This window comes from Neofelis nebulosa, chromosome 14 (assembly GCF_028018385.1).
Source record: "Neofelis nebulosa isolate mNeoNeb1 chromosome 14, mNeoNeb1.pri, whole genome shotgun sequence".
Classification (NCBI taxonomy): Eukaryota; Metazoa; Chordata; class Mammalia; order Carnivora; family Felidae; genus Neofelis; species Neofelis nebulosa.
Genome location: NC_080795.1, coordinates 49,822,453 through 49,845,686, shown reverse-complemented (window position 1 = coordinate 49,845,686; position 23,234 = coordinate 49,822,453). Strand labels below are relative to the sequence as shown.

At 38.7% G+C, this 23,234-nt stretch overlaps 2 protein-coding genes across 51 annotated transcripts in view; both read right to left on the bottom strand.

Annotated features, from left to right (window-relative positions):
- The window catches only part of RIMS2 (regulating synaptic membrane exocytosis 2), a 612,947-nt gene that overhangs the window by 21,838 nt on the left and 567,875 nt on the right, over positions 1 to 23,234 (bottom strand). The window contains exon 1 of one of the 50 annotated variants that reach the window (XM_058698803.1): positions 11,911 to 12,501. The exons of the other annotated variants lie outside the window; for them this stretch is intronic. Coding sequence (XP_058554786.1) covers positions 11,911 to 12,046 — 136 coding nt within the window. The 5' untranslated portion in view covers positions 12,047 to 12,501. Of the gene's footprint in view, positions 1 to 11,910; positions 12,502 to 23,234 lie in introns of those variants that run through there. 50 annotated transcript variants of the gene reach the window in all.
- Positions 1,977 to 2,577, bottom strand: LOC131494415 (large ribosomal subunit protein uL22-like). The gene has a single exon (XM_058698808.1). It carries the CDS (start codon positions 2,542 to 2,544, stop codon positions 1,990 to 1,992), a length of 555 nt encoding a protein of 184 aa, XP_058554791.1. The 5' UTR covers positions 2,545 to 2,577; the 3' UTR covers positions 1,977 to 1,989.

The window sequence follows — 23,234 nt, the reverse complement described above, 5'->3', positions numbered from 1 at the left end:
AAAAATTTAAAAAAAAAAAAAAAAAAAGAAAAATGGGAAAATGTTAATTTATTGCTAAATTCTGACTTCATGAACGTGATGGCAAAAAACCCAAAAAAAACCAAAAAAACAAAAAAAGAAAAAGAAAAAAACAAAAACCCAACAACAGACTCTTAGCTATAGAGAACACACTGATGGTTACCAGAGGGGAGGTGGGTGGGGGTGATGGGGATTAAAGAGTACACTTAGGACGAGCATTGAGTCATGCATAGAACTGTTGGATCACTACATTGTGCACTTGAAACTAATATAACACTCACTCTGTGCTAACCATACTGGAATCAAAATTAAGAACTTTAAAAAATTACCATAAAGATGAAAAAAAAGTATACTTATGATAAAATTCAAACAAATGTGTCAGAAATAGCTATTCCTTATTATATACATTTGCATTTCTATCTCTCAACATGTCACTTTGGATCTATCCATAGCAAAAAGTGGAGATTTCATCAAATGACGCCACAGCAAATAGTATTAAATATAGAGTGAAAAATTATGGATTTGCGAAGTTAAAAAGGACCTTGACTCTTTTGTGTCTTGATCCTCATCTGTAAAACAAAGGGGCTATTATAAGAACAAAAACTGCAGACCAATATCTCCCAGGAAAACAGACTCAAAACCTTCAACAAAATATTAGCAAGTCAAATGATGAAGTCGGATTTATCTCAGTTATGCAATGCTGGTTCGGTATTCACAAATTATTTAATGTTATATATCACACAAACACGTTAGAAAAGAAAAAGCCCATGATCATATCAGTAGACCCAGAAAAGCATCTGACAAAATCCAACATGCATTCATGATAAAAACTCAGTAATCTAGGAATAGAGCTTTCTCAAGTTGATAAAAAAGCTCTATAAAAAATTTAAAGCCAACAACAAATTTAATAGTGAGAAACTCAAAGCTCTCCCACCAAGATTCAATACAAGGCAAGTATGTTCTTTCTCTAACTCCTTTTCAACAGCATACTGGAAATTCTAACTAATGCAATAAGACCACAAAAAAAAAAAAAAAAGTTAAAAGAAAAAAAAAGAAATACAAATTATACAGATTAAGAAGGAAGAAATAAAACTGTTTTTGCTCACAGATAAGTATAATGTTTATGCAGAAAATCTGAAAAAATAGATATAAAAACTCCTAGACTAATAATTATAGCAAAGTTGTAAAACACAAGGTTAATATACAAAAGTCAGTTTCTTTCCTATATCCCAGCAATGACTAAACAGAATTTGAAATAAAAAAACCAATATCATGTATATTAGCATATAAAAAAATAAAATGTTAGGTATAATATGAAGAAAACTACAAAACTCTGATGAATTAAATCAAAGAACTAAATAAATGGAAAGATATTCCATGTTTGTGGATATGAAAGCTTAATATTGTTAAGATGTTAGTTCTTCTCAAATTGATATATAGATCCAATGCAATCCCAATTAAAGTGCCAGCAAGTTATTTTGTAGATGCTGACAAACTGATTCTTAAGTTTATTATGGAGAGGCAAAAGACCCAGAAAGGTCAATATAATATTAAAAACAAAGAATAAAGTTGGAGGCTGACACCATCAAATTTCAAGACTACAGAAATCAAGACAATATTGTATTGGTGGAAGAATAGATAAGTAGATCAATGAAATAGAACACGGCCCAGAAATAGGCCCGAGAAGTGATGAATAAAGATCTGATACGATAATCTATGTGACAGTTTCGAAAATTATAAAATGCCATACAAATCTTTTTTTGAAAACTGGAATAATGTGAAATCATTCTAAACTTGCAGTAAGAAAATTATGTATAAATAAGTGGGGTCTTGCCATTCGAAAGCTGAGAGGGACTGCTGGCCAAAATGGATTAAGGCGTTGCCTTCCCACACAAACCCATTGTTTTCTTTCTTTCTTTTTTTTTTTTTTTTTCTGTTTTTACTTTTATTTGCATGTATTTCATGCAGAATTTACTCCCGGGCCATAAGTTTTTGTTTCTTCAGTTTCTTCTGGGATATCTTTTTCTTCTGTGCAACCTCCTCTTCTGGTTTAGGAACAATCTGCTCTTTTTCAGTAAGGATCATCTCAATGTGGCAGGGAGAGCTCATGTATGGGTTAATCCGACCATGAGCCCTGTAAGTTCTACGCCGCATTTTGGGGGCTTTGTTCACCTGGATGTGCTTAATGACCAGAGAATCTACATCTAAACCCTTAAGTTCAGCATTATTCTCTGCATTTTTAAGCATGTGCAGTAAAAATTCGGCACTCTTTTTGGGCCACCGACCCTGTGTCCAGCCCCACTGTTTGGCCTGGGCACACCTACCAACTCCACCATTGTAGCGTCGGAATGGCACACATTGCTTCTGCAAAGTGACATCTTTCAGATACTTGGTGGCTTTTTGGATATGCATACCCTTGATGGCCTGGGCAGTTTCCCGTGTGTTCTTAAAGTGAACACGAAGATTTGAACCTCTTGATTTGCATGATTTTGTCGGGTTTTCCGGGTCAAGTGAATAGCGAACCATTTTCAGAGATCACCTCAGGCTGCTTACGGGAAGAGCACAAACCCATTGTTTTCAGATGACATCAAGGTAGATGCCATTAAACTGACAGCAAAGGAAGTGGGCAGAGCACAGAGGCTACAAACTAAAAGAACAGAATCTTAAGGCTTAAAATCTTTGTCAAATGAGGTGTTTGGTTAAAGTTACTCATACTTGAAACTGACTGGAATTAAACAGACTGTACAGCTATTGAACTTTTGAAAAACTAAGCCCAGTTGGAAAAGTCTGTTCAACTCTTTTTAAAAAAAAAAACAAAAAACTTTTTAAATGTTTATTTATTTTTGACAGAGAGAGAGAGAGAGAGAGAGAGAGAGCATGAGTGGGGGGGGGGGGGGGCGGGCAGAGAGAGAGAGGGAGACACAGAATCTGAAACAGGCTCCAGGCTCTGAGCTGTCAGCACAGAGCCTGACGCAGGGCTCGAACTCACAGACCGCGAGATCATGACCTGAGCTGAAGTTGGACGCTCAACCGACTGAGCCACCCAGGCGCCCCAAGTCTGTTCAACTCTTAAGGTAACTACTGAGTTTCCCAATGTGCACTAGCAAGAAGCAGGCAATGAATACTATACAGTCTCCTTTTCAATGCAAATCTTTGTGGTCAATGAAGAATAAAGACAAAGAAATACTTTTCCAGAAAACAGAACCAAGGTTGCCAGATAAATAAACCAAGGAACGTATTGTACTGTCAATCTTTGCCATTCCTTCCAAGTGGGATTTGATCACTCTTGTGGACAATTCATTGCTTTGTATTTCCTATTCTCTCTTCTATATGAGAATTTTGATTTTCATTATCCTGTTGCTACTCTACCGTTTAAATTGAATGTATTGTAAACAGATGACTTACCTTTAGGTTTACAGGTCACTATAACATGGAAAGCCCCATCTGGATATAAGGAAGACAGCTACACATCATTCAAACATCCTAGATTTCAATTTGCATGCAGTAAATGAATGGCATTTTAAGGTTGTCTTTCTAGAGGGAGAGACCGACTATGATCTGTATGGAAAATAAGAGTTTGCATGGATATTTGGGTAGCCAAATCTATAGAAAAAGTTAAAAGTAAGAGAACCATAGTCTTTACCTCAGGCTTCTTTCATAGATTTTTCCCCCTTTTCCTATTTGCTTATGGTTATCAAGCAAAGAGGAAAATAACCCAATAGCAAAGTAGTATTTAAAAATATTAAAAATAGGTAATTAGGCTAAGTTTAAGGGGTTTTCCCCTGGTAATTATTTTATATTACTAAGTCGATATTTCTCAATGGTTTGGGTCACTAGCATTTGAACCCTTTTCCTATGTATGAGAAAAAAAAAACCCATCCTTCAATTGTAGATGCTAAAATTTGGGGGTATCATTTTTCCAGCCTGCCTGGCAGATAGGGCATGAACAATGACTGAGGTTCTGCTACTGAGGATTAGACACTACTACCCCAAACTTTGAATCTGAAGCTAGAGAAGCAAAGAAGCTGAGACGCCACAGGCTCCCATTTTAATGAGGATGCTGGCCGCAATATAGAATTTCCAGGAAGGTCCTATAACAGTACGTAGTGATTCAACATCGAAGGTTGACAATAGTGTAAGCTGTGTTATCTGCGCCAAGCAGCGGCATTAGTTCGCTAGGATTAGTTCCGCAGTATGTTTTGGGACAACGTTCCTAACCTCTGGCACAGGATCTCCAATCTTCCTCAAGATTCTGTGACCTATCCAATATCCTTTAGCAAATATCTTTTCCACCTAAACTGCTAGAATTGGTTTCTGTTGATTACAACTAGGCACCCTAAATGAAGCATACTACATATACATGGTTCGTTTATAGTTTATAGTAAAAAAAATATGTGTCTAGTTTATATGGAGCTAAGTATACCCAACTTCTAGGTGTAGCACAAAGAACACATGCCTTTCAAGAATTCTTGTACCTGCAAGATTGGAAACAGTTATTTAAGCAATTTGGTCCCTTCCAGCTCTAATTGCTTCTTTCCATTTCATAATATGAACACAGAAATCAATCAGATACTTATTCCTTTATTCACTCACTACATATTTGCTAAGTACTTACTTGGTGTAAGGCACTGTGGGAGATAAATATATGTAACACTTGATCACATAATTCCTTATATAATTTTACAATTTAGTAGGTGAGTTAAGATAGTAAATAAATAATGACAATCCAAGGCAATATATTCTAAGTGCTATATGAGTGCTATTAAGTACTGGGAGCCGTACCGTCCAATATAACAACATAACTTCGTGTGAATGATGGAAACGTTCGATAATTCTGCACTGTCCAGTAAGGTAGTCACTAGTCATGTGTAGCTACTGAGTGCTCCAAATGTGGCTAATGTGACTCTGGAAATAATTTACAATTTAATTTGGTTTTAATCTATTTCAATTTAAAAAGCCACATGACTAGTGCTTTCTGTATTGGACAGCACAGATCTAGCTCAGAAAAAGGTTAACACATTTTGATATGGGATCAGGAGAGAATAATAACCATGACAATGCAGTGCACAACCCCTCTCTAAGGTGATTGTTATTATGCACATTTCACATAAAAATGAGGAAACTAAAGCTCAAGGAAATTAAGTACCTTGCTTAGTTCACACAACTAGGAAAAGGCAGAGTTAATACTCCAAACCCAGGTCTATGCCCATTCACCTTTTCCTCTGCCTACAGAAACTTAAACGTATTCTGAAGACTTCATAGAGAAGATATGAGTTGAGCTTTGAAAGGCAACTGGATATCATGCAGATACAGTGGTAGAACAAGAATAGAAAGAAAGGCATGAACAAAAACTTGGGAGGCAAAGGGCAAGAAGGCTTAGTTTTACTGAATTACTGGATTCCCCAAAGGCCTTAGAAGCCAGGGAAGCTATGCTGTATATAAGAACTGATTGTTAAAGATTTTGAGTGTCAGGCTAAAGGCACTATTTAGTAGGAGATAGGAATCTACTGAAGCTTTTGGAGGAAGAGCAGTGTCAAGATCAAGGTCATATTTAAGAGAACTGATTCAGGGGCAATGAAGTTGGACTGCAGTGGGGAGACCCAGAAGGTAGAGAGCAGGTTGGGAGACTCTCAGAAGATTTTAATGGGGAGCAAACGTGGTCCTAAACTTATCAAGGTGACAATAAGAATGGGAAGGAAGAAAGCAGTTCCCTGACAGAAGTTGCCAAGTGGTGAAACACATTTGGTCAACAGGTTATGTTTTGTTTGGCCCAAATAATGTTTATATTTTTTCATTTAGGTGCCAACATTGTAAAAGTTAAAGATTTTAAGTAAGCATCCAGATTTATAGCTTTTCTCTTAGGGAAAAAAGAAAAGTAAGTTTGCCAACCCTGGGCTGATACCCAATTTGGCATCAGTGAACTGAACAGAGAGTTCACCATTTCTTTTTGGATGGGTAAGCTTTCTCCAGCTTTTCAGAGTCCTTGCTTTTCCCATTTGTATTACATCTGGCCTGCCTCACTGATGTAGGTTACTGCCTGGCCCATGATTCAGACAAGAGTAAGAGAACAGCTGATCACTGAAATAGCTAAAATAAAGTCTTTTCATTTAGTTTCATCTTAAGAAATGATCCTTCAAAACTTAAACTGGTACTATCATTTCTATGTTAGCTTTTTTCTTCAATTGTTCAAATAATATACATACATAGCATTAGGTAAATCCCCCCCCCCACCTCCATCAAACACTGTTACAGTAGAGTTAGAGATAGGAACAACTGTATAGAATGATCTTGTCTGATCATTAATAAGGGCCTACTTAAAGAGCAACAGAGTATTTACATTAAACCATAGTCTTTGGCAGCAAATGGGATGTTGCCATTACCACCTTCTAGTGGGTTTCTTTCGTAAGTCATTATACACAAGATGTCTCCCTAGGGAAGCTCATCCCCATTTCTAGTTCTGAATTTAGTGGGCTCACCGCAGGATGAAAGAAAATTGGGGTTAAACTTGACTTTTGTATTAAAGTTTTAAGTTACTCTAAAGATATTGTTTGGACACTTACCAATGAAAAATTCTGAATCTCAGACAAATAGGTAATATTTAATAAGTACTGTGAATGAAACTGTTCTTTCATTTATTTCTTTAATTGCAAAATCTTTTACTTCACCGTATCTGCCTAGAATGTAAACCTAATGTAAAAATGTTGTGCTATCAGGGTGCCTGGGTGGCTCAGTTGGTTGAGCATCCGACTTTGGCTCAGGTCATGATCTCGCAGTTCGTGAGTTCAAGCCCTGTGTCGGGCTCTGTGCTGACAGCTCGGAGCCTGGAGCCTGCTTCGGATTCTGTGACTCCCTCCCTCTGCCCCTTCCCTGCTCTTGCTCTGTCTCTGTCTCTCGAAAATGAATAAATGTTAAAAAACATTTTTTTAAATGTTGTGCTACTGTTGAATATGATATGGACTCATTTATGAAATGATGTATTATATATAATCAATCATAATCTAGGAAAAACAGTATCTCCTAAGAAAAGATACATATTTAGACTAAAACTGACTATCCACGTCCTGCCCCAATATTGGTATTGTCAAGATGTGCAAAAACTATGATCACCAAATTTTAAAAAGTCTAGATCACATATTAAATTTAAAAACAATATAGGGGTCCTGGGTGGCTCAGTCAGTTAAGCGTCAGACTCTAGATTTCTGCTCAGGTCATGATCTCACGGTTCGTGAGTTTGAGCCTGGCGTCGGGCTCTGCGCTGATAGCACGAAACCTGCATGGGATTCTCTCTCCCCCTCTCTCTCTGCTTCTCTCTCTCTCTCTCAACATAAATAAGTAAACTTTAAAAAAAAGAATTAAGTGTATCATTTTGCCATATACAAAGATTAGACTAAGAAAGTTTTTTTTATACTCTTCCTATTTGTTGCACGGTCTCTTAAAGAATGAGGGTGAATTAAATAGGTATTACTATTAGTCCCTGTAGTTCCTTTTAAATTAATTCCTCACAGCTTCATTATCATATGCAAAAAACCTTTTCTCAGTTTTTCTGGTAAAAACTATTCCTGTTTCTTGGATGGTTTTCCTATAATTTAATTTTCAAGCTAGTGGCATGTAAAAGAAATTAAATGAACTAATTAATTCAGTTACTAGCACTAAGTTGATAGAATCTCTTCCGTACGATTGCCAAAGCCAGATTTTAACTGAAGAAGCCAGGCCATAAAATCAAGCAAATCAAATTCATCACATATTACACGTACATAACTGAACAAGAACCACTAGCCTTGAACCAGAGGTAACATTAAATAGCCTCTGAGAAACCAGATCTACCGAGTGTTAGAAAATGTGCCATGTTCTTCCGTTATAAGACCATAATCATTTGCCCTTGAACCCATGGGTGGCAAGTTGTGGGGAAGCCTGTCCTACTAAGAATGGTAACTTTTCCTTGAAATGATTCCTTCTTTCTTAGAATTACATGTAATGGTTAAAAATTCTACATCCAATAATATTCCACGTGGGGACTCCATGTCAAGGTCAAGTAGTTTACACAGTGAAGTTAATATTTATCTCATAGGGTTCAGTGATAAAATAAATAATCATAATTCATAAGCTGTTAAGTAACAAGTTAGGGACTATTATTAATTTTACTTAAAAAAAAAGCTACTCAGAGGATTGGAGTCTTGGGAATATATCCAGGGACAAGGAAGCAAAAACAAAACAAAAAGACCCAAAAACACATAAAAAAGAATTGCAAGCATACAAAAGTGATGCTACAAAGACCAATCAAGAATCTTATTTTGTTTACAGGAATGACCCTTTCATCCTCAAGGAAGTCGGCCCCATTGAAATGTATAATCCGTGGCCAAGTTGTTTAACGTCTCTAAATCTCAGCGTTCACACGTGTAAAATGTTGAAAATAATAACTTCCTTGCGGAATTATCATGAAATCAAAGGAATGTGGCACGTAAAATGTGTTCTATTATTATTATTGGTAACTGTTATTATTGTACTGTACCTGGTCGTCAACTCCACAGCACATTACTAGGAAATGTAGTGTAATCATGAAGAAACAACACACAGAGTAGTTAGGATTATAAATTCCAGAGCCAGATTATGGATTTAGACCCTAGCTCTGACACTTCCTTGCTGTGGGCTCTCAGCAAATGGTTTTCACAGGTGCACCCAGCAGGCGAGAGACTGAGAGCTGTCACCGATGCTCAAATCCATGTTCCGCTCTCACTTTCTCAGGATGCCTTTCTCTCTTAAATTAGATTTTCCTATAATCTCTTACTGCACTCTGTATTTCGCCATCCTAACGTTGGTCACAGTTACAATTCCATAGCTGTTCCTATTAATTTCTACTTCCATTAGACTGTAAGCTCTACAAGGGTGGGGAACATATACAGTCATTCAGGGACTACCATAGCTAACACATCAAATAGCCTCACTAAATATTTTTGAATGAAGGAATGAATGCAAACAACGTGGTCTCTCAAAATAAACTTCCTGGTACTTCATGTGCGAATGGTAATGTCTGGATGTGCCCTATAAGAATGAAATGAGAATATCGAACTGGAGTGGAGAGTACATTTGAGATTAGTTATTTATACTATATCTGATCCGAAAAGACCAAAAAGAAAAAAAAAAAAGACTAACTTTAAAATCAGACTAAAATCACTTCCATCAGTCAAATTAGTTAGCAGACTACTGATCTCTAGACAAGTTGTTCTCAACTGGTGTGAAAATCATCTGTTGCGATGCATTTACTTTCCTTTATAAATTAGAATGGATCTCATAGTTATGACTATATTCCTGAGTCAGCTTATGAGAGTACGTTACCCATATGAACTTCACGTATCCCTTGTGGGTGTCTCAACAGAAAAAGAAAATGTAGGGAACACTGCTCCAGGGCAGTGATTTTGAACTTTTGCAACTCTGCAGGGTATGTTGAAACACCCTAAAAAAACCTCAGGACTTTCAAGGATGGTAGAAATACTGCAAAATCAAAGAGGAAGGTTAGGATCTCTTTTCTTGGCTGTATCAATGACCAGTGGAAAGACCTCTCTTTTATGGGGAGTGCTTCCTCTCTAGTTACCTGTAGAGAACTATATGCTTAATTTTAAAAACAATGGCTGCCTTTTGAAAGATTTTGTCTTGGCAACTCAATAAGCCGTATTATAGGACAGAGATCTATTTCAATTTCCCCTGTGTAGATATAAGATTCCCCTTTGGGACAGTCAATATAACCCAAGATTAAATACATGTACTTTCAGTTCTGAAAGTTTTCATGTTTATATAAGCTCTTCTTGTCTTTTCAGGATGGTATTCTGAAACTCAACAATTCTAGTTGTAACTTAGGGAAGAATAATGATAGTTTCTCTGAAGCAAACTCAAGACTGAAGATTTGGTGTAAAAATTAAAAGTTGAGAAATGAGCCTATAATTAAATAATTATATTTAAATATGTATTTTCAGGTACACCTTGGTTTGAGTTCTAGCTTCACCCCTTGCTAGGCATGTGACTGTTGGCAAGTATATGAAAATAATAGTCTAGTATAGCCCAGAGTTGGGTGCACAGGTTGTATTGTGGACGGCTTGGGTTCAGATGCAACTCTACTGCCTTGGGCAAGTTTCTAAACTTCTCTCTGCCTCAGTTTCCTCTTTGTGAAATAGGGATAATAAAAATACTGCCTCATAAAGCTGTTGTGGGCCTAAAAGAATAAATACAGTTAAGTTGTTTGAACAGTGCCTGGCTCATAATAAATACTGAAAGTTTCAGCTACAATCATGATCATTCATTTATCCAGTGTGAGTTTCTAATTTCTTGACTTGTTTACATTTCCTGAGACTTTAAACATTTACTTGTAGAAAACAAGTGAAATGTAAATGTACAAATAAAAACAGCAGGGGCACCTGGGTGGCTCAGTCGGTTAAGCTTCCGACTTTGGCTCAGGTCATGATCTCACGGTCTGGTCCGGTCCATGAGTTTGAGCCCCACCTCGGGCTCTGTGCTGACAGCTCAGAGCCTGGAGCCTGCTTCAGATTCTGTGTCTCCCTCTCTCTCTGCCACTCCCCCGTTCACGCTCTGTCTCTCCCTCTCTCAAAAAATGAATAAACGTTAAAAAAATTTTTTTACAAAACAAAAACAGCAAAGGATTAGTATGAAAATTAAAAGTCGTGTTTATATAGGGAAGCACCCTATTAAAACTCTATTGATCTATATAGCAAACTGATACTGCAACAATAAGCTAGAAGAAATCTGGATAGCTCTATCTAGTGAATTCTTTTGAAGACCACTTTCCAGACATTGTTCATCCTCCCAGATTCCACCTCCCTGCCCCTCCACTGGGAAAAATAGGGGGGAAAAACCTATTTCTACCTCTTCTTCCAACAGGTAGTTAGTTTCCTCTAAATCAGGACTCAGTGCAGATATCCCGAGAAGAGATCACTGACTGTCACAGAATAAAAGCAAAATAAATTCTATTACCTACAATAATAGAGTTAGCATGATTATGATACCTAACCTACTCTGGATATGAGTATAAAGTCGAACACGGTTTGCAACTAGCATATCAATACATTAATAAACAGTATTTCAAATGTTGGGATGCCATTATTTAGCAGTCCATTCGGACTGTGAGGTACAAATTATATATATTTCTTTTAGTTGTTAAATCTTATAGGAAAGTTCTTCATGAAGAAAACCTATGTTGTGTTATTTAAAACCTTAGGAAGGTCTTGAAACCATTTGGTGAAGAGTTTAAAACAATGAGTCCCCTCCCCCATTTTTCTCTTTAGCTTAATTATAATGGCATCCCTTTACACCAGAGATAGACAACCCGTGGTCACATTGACAGTACTGTGGCCTGTGAACAAAGTTCTCAGTGTCCAAGAGTACAAACCCGCCTTTAGTACGGTCAACCTTGGACCTGTCCATTGTATCACCCTTCCCCTCATCCGGATCTTGAGTTTACACGAGCTGAGATCCCGGTTTCAAAGTTGCGCTGCTGCCTCTCCTTTTAATTTTTACAGACTTCTGTCCTCGAGGCCAAATGCTAATACCGAGACTGCGGGAGTAAGCAGAAACCAGAGCGGGGTGCACGGCCGCTGCCTTGCCTCCCACCAGACTACATCCTCGCTGAACTCGCAAGCACTTGATCATGAACTTCACTAGGAAAGCCGTTTCTCAAGTCAGCGCCCCTGGAGCTCTCGGAATAACCAACAGACGGAACTTGGCGCCTCGGCCGGCGCGCCCGGGGGTCGCTCGCCCGCGCGCAGTCCCCGAGAGCCGAGTGGGGCAGGGACCCTGCCACCGGGGGCCCTCCCTCCCCTGCGAACCGTCCACCCACCGAGGAGCGAGGGGTGAACGGGCAGAAATGCCAACCACAGACGGCCTCACCTCCTTCCTCCTCCTCCAGGGAGTTCATGCAGGGAAAGTAGCCGGCCAGTGCCTCGAAGGAGGCGGAGAGGCTGCTGCGGCTCTGGGAGCGCTGCATGGAGCGCCCCGCGGCGCCCCCCAAGCCCTGCCGGCCCATCTTGGACGAAGACCCGCTCTTCCCGCGGTACAAGATACGAGGCGTCTTGGCGGCTGGGGCGCGGCGACCGCAGCGCTTCGGGGGCCGGGACGGTGCGGCGGGACCCTGGGGGTCTGGCCCCGGCCTCCCCGACCCGGTCCGGACCAGACGCGGCTTTCCCGGCTGCCGATCCCTCCACTTTGCTGGGGGCCGGCCAGGAGGAGGGGATCGAGGCGGTGGCGGGCGGAGACGGGGCTGCTCGGGGCGAAAGTCCGAGGTCTCGCCGGGAGGGAGCTGAGGATCCCGGAGGTTGTGGCTGCCTGAGTCTCGCCGCCCTCCCCTCGCCGGGAGATGCTGCTGATGCTGTGGTCCCCGCCAATCAGCAGCCGCAGGGGGGAGGCGGCGGCGGCGGCGGCGGCGGGCTGGTGGCTCCGGAGCGCGCGCCTCTGCTTCTGGGCAACTCCGAGACCCAGAGCGGCCCCTGCTACCCGCTCCTCTTTCCCCCGCGTGCTTAAGGCCAGACGGTGGTGTTAATTACGTGCACTGCGTTAGGCATCGCGGATGGCTAATACATCAGGCAAATTAGTGGTACTTCCCCTTTCCTCAGTTTCGCTTACAATTTGTTAGCGCTCCTCAAGCATGGCCAGGAAATAGTGACATTTTCTCCAAATCGTAACACAAGGCTCCCCAATTTACAACAGATTCCACGAAAGCCTAGAATTAAAACTTTCTTTTGTCTTCTGTCTTAAAAAAAAAAAAAAGTCAACAGAGGAAAAAAGGTTAAAAAAAATTCGAGAGCCTGAAAAAGCACGGACACTAACAAAGTACTCTGACGCTTGTAAACTTTGCTTTAATTTCCAGAATGTTTAATGTTTTCTTTCCCTAAATAATCTACCTATTGTTGCTGAAAAGGACAATAAACACTGTAAGGCTTTAACATCTAAAAAAAGACATCCCCTTAACATGAAGTTGGAAGTCAGACAAACGTACTAGAAACAAAAGTTTGTAAGTGAAATTAACATGTCACATTCTGTAAACTGCAAATCTCTAGCCCAGGATATAAAGCAACCACAATTCTACTTTAATAGGAGTCAGAAGACTGCCCCACTTTTTGTGGCTTACACAAGCCACTCAACCTCTCAGTTTCTTTATGGAGGGTGGGGGTTGGGAAGGTAGGGTACAAAGATTCCAGTCCTAACCATGTCTTGCCCTCATTCTTGGGTGTGTGTAAAAGGGACTTCAAAAGTGTTTTCTAAAATGCAAATATTACAATCTACAATCTTTCTTTCATACAATAAATATTTCCTAAGTAGTGTATATGTGCAAGTTATTCGCTTGATGTACTAGGAGATTCAAACACTCGTGCAATTAATATAATTGTGCTCCTAGTATATGCCAGGTACCTTTGTAAACACTTAGGGCACAGTAAGGATCTGAGCAGATAAAAAATCCCTGCTCTCATGGAGCTTACATTCTAGTAGGGGGAGACAGACACAATAAATCAGTAAATTATATAGTTTTAAGAGGGGGATACATGCAAAAGGGAAAAATTAAGAGAGGGATAGGATAGTCTGCAATTTAAAAAAGGGCTGTCGGGGTACCTGGGTGGCTAGGTCGGTTGAGCTACCTACTCTTGATTTCTGCCCAGGGTGGAGGGATCCAGCCCCACGTTGGGCTCTGCCCTGAGTGTGGAGTGTGCTTAAGATTTTCGCTCTCTCTCCCTCTGCCCCTCTCCCTTGCACTCTCTCAGGGCCTTCTATGTATGTTAATGACTCTGGCCATTGGACACCGCAATTTAGAAGGTATAAAAAAGGTAGGGGGTGGCTGGGTGGCTCAGTCTTTTAAATTACAACTCTCGATTTACACCCAGGTCATGATCTCCAGGTTAGTGAGATTGAGTGCAGAGTCTGCTTGGGATTCTCTCTCTCTCCTCTCTCTCTGCCCCTCCCCCTGCTCACTCTCTCAAAATAAATAAGCATTTAAAAAAATGCATTCAAGTAATAATCCTCTCAAATCTTTCTAAAAACTAGGAAACTTTCAGTACAAATTAGCATGCCATGACATAAGAACTTTTGGTAGTTTATACTTAAGATTATCCCAGGTTCTTGCTTCTGTTTTTCTGACAGATTTTTGTCCTTTCTTATTAGTATTCTTACGACTCCTTCTTAGTTCAATTTCCTGTTCCTTATACACTTTCATAAAATATTAGCATTTCAATAGAACATTGAAAAACCAGAAATTCTAAGAGCACTTTTTCATACCATATTGCTTTTTCCTCAGAGAATAGAACGTTTTTATGAAATGAAATTTTTGTTATAAGAATGAAAAGAATCACAGAGTTTTGCAAGCTGAAAAAAACTATTGAAAGTCATCTAATTTTTTTTTTAAAACTGTGGGTCACAAATTCCTAGTGAGTCCTGAAAATAACTTAAGTTTTGATCACCATCCTAAAAAATAAAATGAAATAAAACATTAGAGGATAGCCCATGAAGTTACTGCATCAATTGCAGTCTTGTTTCAGGAATATGTATGCATGTATGTGTATGTGTGTGCATGTGGGCACATTTGTGTGTCAAGTTGTGGTCAAGAGGAAAGTATCAAGGATGAGGGATTGAACAGGGAAATCCTAGGAAAATAAGCCAGCCAGGTGTGGAAACTTCTATTTTGGCATCCAGGGACAAAGTCACTTTGGAAGGGTATATCTTGAGTTTCTAACTAGTAATTGCGTGGGGACAAGGAATCCAAAACCTGAAACCGTGGGCATGCCTGAGTTGCTTGGACCCTGCCTTCTCTGTGTTAATGACCTGGCTTTCTGCACCATGAAGAAGTTAGTCTACCATAGTCCAGATGCATCTACTTCCATATGAGCATAATTTCTCTCATGTAGTCTTAGAACAGGGTTGTCCTGGGAAGCTTCTTGATATTTTTTCCTATAGTCAGAATCTTCGAGATAGAGATAAATGACGCAAGAATGGCATAAGGGCAAGTAGGGAGCACCAAAGAGAGAAGAAAATCACCTACTTCAAGGAAGATAGCTTTAAAGAAAATGTAGAATGTTGGCACATGGGCATTAGAGAGACAAAGCGCAGCAATGGCTAGAGACTTCTAGTCTTGAATGACACTGAACTTACCAAGAAAATTCACAATTCTACTTCTTTTTGTCCTATGCTCAATTGCTTGCCTATGAATAATAAATAAATGTATACATGCACACACCCCCCCCCACACACACACATATAATATTTCTGGTTTATCTATTTTCAGCCAGTTGGTTATTTCTTATTCCATTATGATATAAGTACTGCCATTCCCAAAGGAATTTAAAAATTTACATACAAAAGAAACTACTGATAAAAGATGAAAAATGTCATTCCTCCACACAAGAATATATATTCAAATGGCCTTGGATGTGGTTCTCAAATGATGGGCCATTAGATAGTTTCATTATATAAAACTAAGTGTAACTCCAGAATCGTTATAATCCAGTATTTGAATTATTTATAACTTTCTTATTCATCCAAAAATAAATCAGAGAAAAAGTGAGTCACAAATATACACAATAAATTACCTTCTAAAAGCAAAATGTGAAAAAAAATAATAAAAGCAAAATGTGGCCTTGAAAATAGATTCCACTGTTAAATATAAAAATCATCTTTCTGAAGCAAAGATACATAAATATAGCTTGCATAGACTATTATAGCATTCTATTTGTTGAATATGAAACATATCCCACACTAATTATGCCCCTTCGTTCTTATGTCAACCCTGAGAATGTCATTATTTCTTCTTTTTTGATGAGCTAATAAAGATTTAATACTATTAAATCACTTGTTTAATTAGAAAGTAGCAGAGTGAGACTCACATTCAGAGGATCCGATTTCAGTTCCAATGCCCTGTGTACTATACCACAGGTGTCTCACACCATGTATACTTACACAAAAATAGACAACAGATAAAGTATGAACTGTATAATCATTTGATTCAAAATAAGTAAAATCATTATTAAAAATAAATCTTTAAAACCATACTGTTTATTCTAACTGTATACCAATTATAAATCTATATTTGCTTTTTAAAATCAAAACGTAGCCATTAATTCTGACGGGTCTAGAAACTTACATGTCACTTATATCTCCATTTTTTAAAAATTGTCTCTCAAAAAAAAAAATCACCCAAATTCTAAAGTATGTTAAATTTATTCTGAAATAGAGACTTGGTCACTTAAGTGAATATATAAAAAGGTTATTATGTGAAATAGTTACATAGTGTCTAGACTACAGATTAGTTCAATCAGGAACAGAGTTGTGCCTTTGGCACAACTTGCCCTTTTCTACGCTAGAGATGATGTAGGTGATGCTGAGAGTGTAAATTACTAACAAAGGGAAAGGAAGAAAAGGAACTAAGTCCCTGTGAGAAGTAGTGGAGAAAACAAGCAGCAAGGTCCAAAGGTAGATATGAAAAAGAAAGAAAGAACGTATTCCTAGGGGACTATATAGTGTTTTCCAGCCAGCCCAGAAATGGCTGGTTGCTAGAAGAGACAGGAATTGCTCAGAATAGGTTATAGAGCCATGCTACAGACTGAATTAACCTTTTGATACACATTTGCTTTAAAAACACGAAGATTCATCTCTACCTCAGTCTTCACAATTGATGTCAATTCTGCCACTGTGAACCATTCCTCCCTTACAGCAACAATTCTATGCTAACTAGAAATATTTATGGATATATAATATATATATCCATATATACAATATGTATCCATAAAAATATTACTATATATATATATATATATATATATATATATACACACATATTTAATTAGAAGCCAACTCTCAGAATCCTAATATATACATTTTTTTTCCTGTAACAAAATAACTTTGCATTTAAGTCATGGGAGAAAAAATCCGGGTAGTCAACGTTTTCTACAGACTTGACATTGCTAAAAGCATTTAATAGTCTTGGGCAATTACCCTTGAGTTGAATGTGAAATCCAAAATATACAATCTTTTCTCCCATCCCCGGCTTAATGTCAACATGGCACAAATAAATTGTAAGCTTTTGTGATTTCAGTTTTCAAAGACAGTTTTGGTGTTTACTCAGCAGATGTACAAAGTGAAAAGCAGACCGTACTCGTTAGCAGCTGGTCAACCCAAAACTTTCACAAAGGTTGATGAAGTCAAAGGATGTTTAAGGTATAAGAAGATAAAAAAGGAAACATTAAATGATCAGCATTTCCATTATTCTGTAATGAGATTTAGGATGATGTTTGCCTTTATGACAGAAAATGTCCATGGAAGTAAGCAAATTAATTTCTTGAGTAGGCTAAAAAACAGTAATAAGATTTGACCGAGGAATGAAGTAAAAAAAGCCTAAAGATCAAAGTTATGAATCATAAAAGCAGAATAGCTAGACGATAAGGGAAAGAAAAAATATGTGGATTATAATATTACTTATGGCCCTTTATATACAATAACAATGATGATGATGGTAATAGCTAATGTTCTGTTCCTCATAAACATTTCTGCACTTAATGTTCACGAACACGCTCCAATGTAGCTACTCTCATTATTCTCATCTCACAGACAAGAAAAGTGATACACACTAATTCAATAAATATATGTTAAGCACCTACCATGCGCCAGACACTATTCTATTACTGGGGATATAACAGTGAACAAAAGTGGACAATCAGCTCCTCATGCAGCTCGCATTCTAGTGGAATAACTTAACACGTATGTCCCACTTACTATATGCCAGGCCTTTTTCTAAATGACTGTACAAACCAGCACATCAACTCATTCAATAAATGCACAACCTTATGTGAGAGATACTATTGTTAATATCTTTATTTTATAAATTAAAAAACTGAAAAAAAAATAAATGAGGAAACTGAGGGACACTGAGGATAAATCTACTGTTCAAGGTTATATAGATTACTAAGAAATGAAACCAGGATCCACATAAGAGTGAAAACACATGGTATCTGTCTTTCTCTGTGCGACTTATTTCACTTAGCACAACATTCTCCAGTTCCATCCACGTTGCTACAAAAGGCCATATTTCATTCTTTCTCATTGCCAAGTAGTATTCCATTGTGTATATAAACCACAATTTCTTTATCCATTCATCAGTTGATGGACATTTAGGCTCTTTCCATAATTTAGTAATTGTTGAAAGTGCTGCTCTAAACATTGGGGTACAAGTGCCCCTATGCATTGGCACTCCTGTATCCCTTGGGTAAATTCCTAGCAGTGCCATTGCTGGGTCATAGGGTAGATCTATTTTAACTTTTTTGAGGAACCTCCACAATGAAACTCAACAGAAGACCATGGGGAGGGGTAGGAAAAAAAAGTTACAGAGAGGGAAGGAGGCAAACCATATGAGACTCTTAAAAACTGAGAATAAACTGAGGGTTGATGGGGGTGGGAGGGAGGGGAATGTGGGTGATGGAAATTGAGGAGGGCACCTGTTGGGATGAGCACTGGGTGTTGTATGGAAACCAATTTGTTTTTGTTTTGTTTTGTTTTTTTAATATATGAAATTTATTGTCAAATTGGTTTCCATACAACACCCAGTGCTCATCCCAAAAGGTGCCCTCCTCAATACCCATCACCCACCCTCCCCTCCCTCCCACCCCCCATCAACCCTCAGTTTGTTCTCAGTTTTTAACAGTCTCTTATGCTTTGGTTCTCTCCCACTCTAACCTCTTTTTTTTTTTTTTTTCTTCCCCTCCCCCATGGGTTTCTGTTAAGTTTCTCAGGATGTATGGAAACCAATTTGACAATAAGTTTCATATTAAAACAAACAAACAAAAAGAAATGAAACCAGAATTTAAGCCCATGAAGATTGATGCATAGTTTATAATTTGTCCAATGTCATAAGCAGCAAATCCAGGGTTTGAATCCAGGTCTTCTGACTCTATAATCCATACTACTAACTGCTAAATAACGTGGCTTAAGAGAACCTTCTGATATCAGTATCAGACAATGAGGCTGCCGATACGAGCTGTTTTTCCATATATAACAAAGAACTTTAGCACAGTTGTTCTATCTCCATATTATATGACATACTTCTTACGTAAATCTTCACTTAGCTATCACCAGGAATCCAAAAGTCTTACTAAATGTCCACAAGAAATTTTAGTAGTCAGTGTTCAGAGATGACTTCAGACAGAACCACAAGAACTCAGCCTCAGAGAAAACAGGAAATACTATTTCATGTGATTTGTAACTTACTGGCATTTGGTCACCCCCGAAAGTATAATTTCCGAAATAAAATGGAGTCAGTCACAGTCATAAGCCAAACATTTTGGAGAGACACTACCAAAATTTAGAAAAAGAGTGCTCATATACCTTCTATATACCATCTATACAAGTTTTAAAAGTCATGTGAAATGCCACTTTCAAAGAAAAGCTAAAATATTCATATAAAAAGAAAACACTTTATTTCACTGATAAAGTTAAGCATGATCAAATAATAAGTTACAGATCTCCCTTTAGGGAGACTAGAATGAGCGACATTTACCAACAGCTGTGTAGGGCCGGGGAAAAGAGAGGTACATGAAATACCGTTACGTTTCAATCATTCAGAGAGTTCCCTTTCTAATGTACGGTGGCCTTCACGCGTTCCTTCATTTCCTCATTCATTCAGGTATTTACTGGGCACCGTGTGCAAGACTCTTCCCTAGGATCTTTGGGTAAGAATTAGACAAAACATGCATTTGGCTCTTCAGATGTTCAGAGGCTGGTGGTAGGGGATAGGGAGGATCATACAGACAAGAAAAAGAAATAAATGCAATAGAGTGGAATAAGTAGCATGTTGACGATTCGTTCTGGTCACTCTGGTGACATAAAACGGGGAGTGACAACGCTACTTACATGGGCCAGAGAAGCCTTCACGGAAGAAGAGATACCTTAGCTGCATTTTGAAGGCTGTTTGGTAGGCAGCAAATGCGGTGGAAGACACAGAAAACAGAAGTCTCTCTACCCTGACCACTACGAAACATGTCTCTTAGGGATCTTTGAAAGTGGGCAAGAATTAGCACTTCTCATGAAGGCCTCTCTCTTTCTCGTCCTTTAAGGGCAGTGGCAGTAGTAAGGATGCTATTCCAACCCACGCTCTGGCCTTGTGATAAATTTATGCAAAGTCTTTATAGCAATGTTAGAAGAACATTTTCAAACATGTGAGGGGAGAGAGAAGTATTTCTTCTACTGTGACTCTCTGGGAATTCTGGATGAACATTACCTAGCAACATCTCATATCACTATGAGATCAAAATCTTAAGATTTTTGTGAGTATACTGGGGTTCCTGGGCAGCTCAGTCAATCAAGCGGCAGACTCAGCTCAGGTCATGATCTCACGGTTCGTGGGTTCAAGCCCTGCGTCGGGCTCTGTGCTGGCAGCTCAGAGCCTGGAGCCTGCTTCAGATTCTGTGTCTCCCTCTCTCTCTCTGCCCCTCCCCTGCTTGTGCTGGCTCTCTGTCTCTCTGTCTCAAAAATAAGTGCATAAACATTTAAAAAAAGATTTTGTGAGTATAAACATTTGAATAAACATACAGAAAGATCTAAAAAGTTTATAAAAGTTTCGGGTACAAATGCCCAACACTAGGCAATATTTATAAAAAGTGTGTTCACTTAAGTTCCCTTATTATTAGTTTACTTATTCACTCTCATTTCCTCATTATGTCCCCCTTACTCACACCACAGGGTGAGGAGAATTATATTATCTATGCATGGAAAATGGAGGCATTTCCTAAATCACAAGTAAATCTAGTTCCTACCTGTTCGTCTTTGGTCTTTTTCTTTACTGGCTAAGCTTCCTATATTCCTTTCAACACACATGGAAGTAAAGACTCCCTCTGATTAGCAATTTATTTAACTGAGCCATATATTGGTTGAATATAAATGGTTATACATTTTTGTACTGCTTGATCTGCTGCTGACATAAAAATGGAGAATTTAACAGTTTTCACAGAGATTTTGACTTAACCGTCCAGTTGACTGATTAACTGTAGGCACCTTAATTATTTTTCATCATCTATGAAGGCAAGATTTGTAACAAAGTCATTTAGAGTTGTCAAAAACCAAAGGCAGTAGGGAAGAATGAGGATTCTGTCAAGGCATTAAAAATTGCAAGATCGCTGATAGCAAATTGGAAAAACAACACAAAACTAAACAATTGCCTATGGAAAACATTCCTGTTATACAGATCCAGGTCAAACATCACCTAGATTGGGCATAAGTGAACTCCTGCCTGAAGGTAGTTCTATTCGTAGCTTGGTACATTTGGTAAACAGTTCAGACTGTGTGCCAAGTGGTGAATTCAGAAATCAAACTAAGCAACTCAGCATCAGCTGACTTCCACTTCTGGGACTCCATGTTAAAGATGTCTGGAAGCAATAGTTTGTCTGTTGTGTTGATCTGAAACTTCATGATAGGACATAACAATACAGATTAAACACGTTTCCCTCCTAAAATTCAATTCAAGCTGATTCCACCTATCAGACTTTATGAATACTCCCACAATAAGGTGAGAAACTTAGGTCTAACAAGACAGGGGACTATTCCTGGGGGAAAGTAGTCTCAGTAAGAGGTAACTTTGTAGGGTCATACAGAAACTCTCTGATAAATACAAGAAATTACAGAGAGGCAAATCAATAGGCGTTCTAGTTAAGGGAATGTTCTGTAATCCTTCTCCTAGACCAGAGCTTTATAACTTGGATTCTTTTGCTTGGCAATTCCAGCCAGTCAACCTCTTAGCAGAGCAGTGTTTCAAATCCCAACTTCCTTTCTCATACTCGACAACCAATTTTGAAAAGATATTTGGGGAGGGGCCACAAATCTTGATGCATGATTTACAGCCTAAAAAGACCCTTAAAATTTGGCAACACCATTCAAAAAGCATTCCCCAAAATATTTAGAGTCTAGCCACTATTTATCAGCATTTGGACATAGAAAAACAGGTACAGAATTTCTGAGTTCCTTTATTTTCTGTTATACGTTAAATTTTAATGTGTGTGATTACCTGGCATTGACCTAACATTTTAGAAAAAGTCATTCCTTTGTGATGCACTGTTATAAGCTACTAATTTCATTTCAAATAATACTGTACTTCACACTATAAGGGCAGCATTTTATAGGTTCTCTGGGTGAGGCAAAAATACAAACTTTGTATCTTAATAACTCTTATATTGTATCTGAATAAATGCTAAAAGATACTTTTCAAGGACAATGATCTTAAAATGGTCACACATTTTACTACAATTCAACGTAACTACAATTTTAAAACAGCGTATAAAAATTTCGTACTATTTTTATTTTTATTTTTATTTATTTATTTTTTTTAATTTTTTTTTTCAACGTTTTTTTTTATTTATTTCTGGGACAGAGAGAGACAGAGCATGAACAGGGGAGGGGCAGAGAGAGAGGGAGACACAGAGTCGGAAACAGGCTCCAGGCTCCGAGCCATCAGCCCAGAGCCTGACGCGGGGCTCGAACTCACGGACCGCGAGATCGTGACCTGGCTGAAGTCGGACGCTTAACCGACTGCGCCACCCAGGCGCCCCCGTACTATTTTTAAATTCATTTATTAAAATTGATTCATTTTTAAAATGAAAAAAAAACTTTTTTTCTTAATGTGTATTTTTTTTTTTAAGAGAGAAAGACAGAGTGCAAGCAGGGGAGGGGCATAGAGAGGGAGACACAGATTAGAGGGCCTGATATGGGGCTTGAACCCACAGGCCGTGAGATCGTGATCTGAGCCAAGTCGGATGCTTAGCTGACTGAGCTGCCCAGGCGCCCCTGAACTGATTCATTTTTATTCTCAACTCCAGATTACAGGTCAGGATCAGCTGACAAAGGGTACGTTTTCTTTCTTCTATTGCCACTCAGAAGGTGTGTGTGGTAGAACCTTACCATTCTGAAGTAAATAAAATAGTCATCACATGAGGTGAACAGCCCCTTGTCAATCCTCTAAGACACCGTTTGCCCCAGTCCTTGCTGAGCCATAGAGCTCACCTCCTTCTTCTCAGATCTGAGCCCTACCTCCATCTTTAGCCTTATGCCAACTCTACTCTCAATCTCCCTTTGTTGTTCTGCTCCTGGGCTCACCTGGGGTTGGTCAAAGCATCATGTCTCTGCTTCACTGCCTAGTGATTAAACTTCTGACCTGAATGACCAGAGGCAAATGCCCCCCCCCCCCCATAACTGAA